The following is a 5,241-nucleotide window of genomic DNA, read 5'->3' as shown; positions in this document are numbered from 1 at the left end:
GACCAACAAAGCTTTATTTATCCTGCACACCAAGGGCCTGTTTAATATAACACTGGCTGCTTCAAATTTACTTTCTCATGATATGCTGTGAGCTCCTGAAGGGAAGTCAAGAACTGTGTTTGAATAGCATTTTTTAAAAACTCATCTGTGGTGGGTACTGCTAATTATTTTCTGTAAAGATTGATGCCACAGTAGTAGCCGTGCTGTCACATTTGAAGACTGAGCAGTGTATGTTAACCAAATTGCATTGTAACATAGACTGTAGCATTGTACAATATTGATAGGTAGGCTAATCTAAATGTGGTGTCAGGTATCCTGTGGTGCTGAAATCCTGGATCCATTTGCACCAGCTGTCCAGATGCGATCAAAGTTAGCCTAACAATCTACAGAAGTGTAAGATTTAAGTGGAGATGTAGGTATTACTCAATTAAAACATTTGTCACCACATACAGTAGTTCTTATATAGAAATGAGTTGTTATTAAATGTTGCATTGTAGCTAACTGGACAACCAAAACCAATAGTTAACACAAATTATTTAACGTTAAAAAGTAACGTTAGCTCACTGTATGACCTGTTTAAAGCACAAAATGGTACATGGTCGACATGTCTGACTTTTGAAATGCTGTTTAATTATTATGTAAACTGGGAAGATTTAAAATAACATTTCACACAATTTTACACGCAAAACTTTACACCAGTAATGTTAGACTATTTACGTTGGTTAGCTTCGCATTATTGGATGTTTCCTACTTATTGTAAATGCATGAATGCTATTAACACTGAAACCCATATTTCTCCATGTATGTAATGTGTATATATAAATAAAACAAAGTCAGACCTACAAAGGATTAGCACATGATTTTGGCTCAGCTATCTTACTAGCTAGCTAGCTGGCTTTCGGCAGCCTACTATATCCTACATATTGGCCTACTAAAGTCCTTACTAGCTAAGATGATCATTCTGTGTTAATGGTTCAACCTGATGTAGCTAGCTAGTAAATCACTATAGCTTGAAACCAGCTAGTTGTTACTAATAACTTATGGAGGACTGGACACAAGCTTTATATACCAGGAAAATATCCAGTGTCAGATGTTCTGAACATATGTAGTCCTACAACAAAAGACGTCCAGTGTACAGACACAATACTCCAGCACAGGTGAGGTTCTTCTCAGTTATTTATTTCTTCATTCGACTAACATCTTTCTCTGAGACAGAATTGCTGTGGCAAATAAACAACCTAAGAGTCACATGCATAAAATGTGAATCACATGAGGCTGGAGGATGACAGTGGAGATGAGGAAAAGAGAGGACTAAGTGTATTGTGCCTTAGAGAAGCCCCTCAGAGGGTAATGCTCATTAACTGACATTAAATACGGAATAAACTGCACTGCTAAAGTTGTTCTAATAGACTAATTCTTTGTTAGTATTAGATATTGCTTGATACGTCATCTGTCTTCAAGGGTGAAGCCCTTTTGAGTTGTTCTGCTGCTTTAGGACACACAACAGAGAGTAACATCACATAATCTTATTCAACCAATCCAACCACATGCTGACCTGTACGCCACATGACGTTTGTTTGCCTGCATCTTGACAAGAGCGACGTTCAGAAGATGAGAGCGGGAATTTAGTTTCAGTTCAGTTAAATTATATACAACATACTCAATTTCCAGAAACCCTGTAGTGCTCAAATTAAGTCTTTCACACACTAGTGTTTTTTTTCCATTTTGGATTCTTAATTTGTTAAAAACAAAACATTTCGCTAAAAACATTTCAGGTGGATTCATTCATTTAGATTAAAAGCCGATAATGACCACTCAAGTAGAACTTCGATCAACAACAATGCTATAAAGAAAATTGTGTGTGTGTGTGTTTGTGTGTGTGTGCGCCTGTTGGTAACACTAACCTATTATTGATCTGTATGATAATCCATGTGTATACACAACACTGTGCGCATGCTTTTTTTAGACAGCAGTTGGCAAATGCAGATTTAAGGGCAAACACTGCTATGATTCAATTGCACATTTACACTTGAAATAAATACATAAATAAATATATAAAAATCGATTTTTAATAAATAATGGGAGGCGAGTGGAAGAGTAGAGCAAATCCCAAGATAGTCTGCATGATCTCCATGGAAGACCTCTGTGCAGTGTAATATCATGCAGTCAATTAAAACAGCCAGTGTGATGAGAGATACAATACAGCCATTTTCTGAATGTGTATCTTATCATATTCCAAGAGATATGTAATAAAGACGTTTTGCCCGGCTGATGAGCCCGAGAGACTGGAACATCTTTGTAAGTTTTCATACTGCAGTTTTGTGTTTGTGTGTGTTGAAAGGGAAGGTTTACACAGAGATAATCTGGCATCAGTACAGAGGCTCAGTGTTTGAATTGTCTCCAGCTACTTCTGCCGGGCAATGTTAGATAAGAACCACTGCTGTGTATTGCACTAGACGGATGATTTATCAAGTTGAGGAAAGATTCTATTATGCGAGGTGTAGAATAACTTTGTTACAGTGTTCAGCCGTACAGCGTCATAGTTGCTGATGTCTATCGTTGGAGGTGTGATGACTCCCTTCTGTGATCTAGTTAATATGCAACAGATGGATACTGATACCAAAATAAACCATGATACAGCAATTCACAATACTGATGAAGGCGCGTCAACGTTGCTACCAAATCATTAGCAAAAATAAGATTTCTTTTTTGTTGTGCTTTTCTTTAGCCTACTGTCAAATTGAGAGTAGCGTGTATTCTCTCATTTCATACGTATAAAAAACAAACATATTTTTGGGGCCATGCATAATTTATCTGAATCTACCCTTCATAACTTACACCAGCTGTTCGAAGGTGAGCTGCAGTAAAAGTCAGCAGATGTAGCCTGAGCATCTAAACTTTTATTTTGGGGAATTCTGTCTCCTTCACGTCACGGCAAAGAGTTTTTCTGGAGAGGGACTGACAAGCCCAGTAAAAACATATTCTCAGGCTTTGATGCTGTTTTATCCTGCTCTTTTTTGTACTTGCACACACAGCAGACCCTTGTTAACCAGTGGCTCGTGGACACATCGTGCATAGACAATGGGGAAATATTTGCTCTCTAAAGTGACACACAATGTCAATTAGGTCAGCATTCATGAGTCTACCGTATAGCTGATTTGAATTTCTTGGCTATGCGTTATGAATGTCTCACAAACCGGTGTTTCTATTATCAAATGAAATTGATGATGTGCTATTACTCTTTCCATGTGTTGAACCTAGAGTGAACCTGTGCCTTGTTGTGTGTCATGAGGAATTCATCAGGGGGAAAAGAGAAGAGACTGTGTTGTTTTTTTTTTGTTTTTTTTACATATAAATACAGTAATTATAATGCTTTTGTCCAAATTTGTCAACAATCCTCTGATTGTTCTCATGTTGAATTACTATTTACACATCTTGCCACAAAGGAACATCATTTGTGTATTTCTTAAGTGCTAAAAAGTGTTTTTCATGTTTACGTGTACCTTTCAGCTCCAAAGCACAACAAGGGGTACATTTCAACCAGCAGTGTACGGGGGTGGCTAAAATGTATGAGTTATAATGACACCACAAAACCAACAATGACAACCCAAGAGTAAATGTAGGTAAGAGTCAGTAGTATCGAACTAGCAAGTCACGTGCTCGTGAGAAAACTCGAACCGATTAAATTAAATTAAAACAAACATATCGTTATCAAAAGAGCATTCCTTCCCTTGCTACAGTATGTTTGCTCAAAGGAAAGTCCACACAGACATATTTGTCCTTGGAGTCGTGTTTTTATCCAGGCTGATGATGTAGTCCGTGTCCTTAAATCCAAGAGGAATTTCTCTCTCGAACCATGTGCAGATCCAGACAATGTGTGTTATATTTCCTCAGTTTTTTTGAGGTGACGGATATCCTTTCACCTGCTTGTTTAGTTGACTCCGCTGCCTGTATGCTTGTCGTAATTGTGCTGTCTCTTTTGTTACGTTGTCCTCAGCGGGCCGTTGTACCGTGAAGATGCAGGTCACGTCTATCCACGCCGACCCTGCGAGGCGTCCTTTATTTTGGCTCCTCTGCACTTCAGTCGTAGAAACCTGACAAATAACGGCTGCTCTCTTACTAATCTGTGCTTTAATATGGTACATTTGTACTGTTTTAGTCCATATTTCAAAAATGTCAGATTCAGTCAAGAGGATTAAATCCCCCTTCAAAGGCCCCTATTTCCTTTTTTTTCCTGATGATTAAGAAATGAGCGCCGGTTGCATTTATCAAGAGACTCAGCTGTTTCCTTCCTCCGCAGGTCCAAGGCCAAACACCTGCAATACAAAAGGATTAAGATATGCTGAGAAAGAGCGCTAAGCCTTAATTAAGTTAATTGAACCTGTTTATTTCATAGGTGACATTTTCTAATGGACAACAGCTGCTGTAATTGTGTCCTAACAAGAAAGTACATTAGAAATAAATGTACAATTTAATAGGAAATATTAAAAACACCATTTTTTTTTTGCAGTCTAAGTGAGACCAGGTGGAAATGATCATTCCATTTCCAATTCCCCTTCTGATGGTAATGTTGATGGATAAAACAGGGTTCAGCTCTGTAATAGAAGGTATTTCAAAAATGTTTAACACATTATTATTTACCGTGGTCTGAGGGGACACAGTCAAATCTCCACATTGGGGTCTGTGAATCCTTTTTTCCCCTCGTTTACAAGGACAGGTTTCTCCGTTCTCGTGTGCCAAACGAGTATCTGGTGGAAAAAAATACAAAAAACAGGAACATTAGTAACATGCTGTTCCCTTAATGCACTTATTCAGTCTACTCTCCTTTTCAGCTCCCACTCTGCCTCATGTTCTTCAAAACAGTCAATTCTGGTTCGAGCTCCAACGGTACATACACCACCACAGGGCCTGTCTGTGTGTTAAGAGCTACTTGAGCGTGAACCCTGCATTAGAAGGGAGTGAAAGGGGACCAAATATAACATAGCTCTCTCAGCTTTGCCTGTGTTAAGTCCTCTCCTGCCCATAGGATAATAGCTACCTAGAAAGGACAGCCAAATGAAGACATTTCGTCACAGTACGAGCTTTTGCCTTTGCAGTAGCACTACAGTTCTTTGCACAGGTATACTATTGTGCCACCAAGCCTTCAGACTGGGTTCATTTGGCCCCAGGGACTGGACAAACATCCAGGGAAAGGATGGCATGGGGAACAGGGGAGGGGGAAAAAAGTGTCAAGCTCATTTC

At 38.8% G+C, this 5,241-nt stretch overlaps 1 protein-coding gene across 4 annotated transcripts in view; it reads right to left on the bottom strand.

Annotated features, from left to right (window-relative positions):
- Nucleotides 1–1,158: 1,158 nt before the first annotated feature.
- b3gat1a (beta-1,3-glucuronyltransferase 1 (glucuronosyltransferase P) a) overlaps nucleotides 1,159–5,241 on the bottom strand; it is an 81,850-nt gene continuing 77,767 nt past the window's right edge. For all 4 annotated transcript variants that reach the window (XM_039822319.1, XM_039822335.1, XM_039822327.1 and 1 more), the window contains 2 exons: nucleotides 4,642–4,748; nucleotides 1,159–4,316 (listed from right to left, as the gene is read on the bottom strand). In XM_039822319.1, coding sequence (XP_039678253.1) covers nucleotides 4,662–4,748 — 87 coding nt within the window. In that variant the 3' untranslated portion in view covers nucleotides 1,159–4,316; nucleotides 4,642–4,661. The remainder of the gene's footprint in view (nucleotides 4,317–4,641; nucleotides 4,749–5,241) is intronic.

The sequence above is a fragment of the Perca fluviatilis genome, chromosome 2, assembly GCF_010015445.1.
Source record: "Perca fluviatilis chromosome 2, GENO_Pfluv_1.0, whole genome shotgun sequence".
Lineage (NCBI taxonomy): Eukaryota > Metazoa > Chordata > Actinopteri > Perciformes > Percidae > Perca > Perca fluviatilis.
Note: the sequence above shows the minus strand (reverse complement) of the source record. Positions and strands in the feature narration are given on the sequence as shown.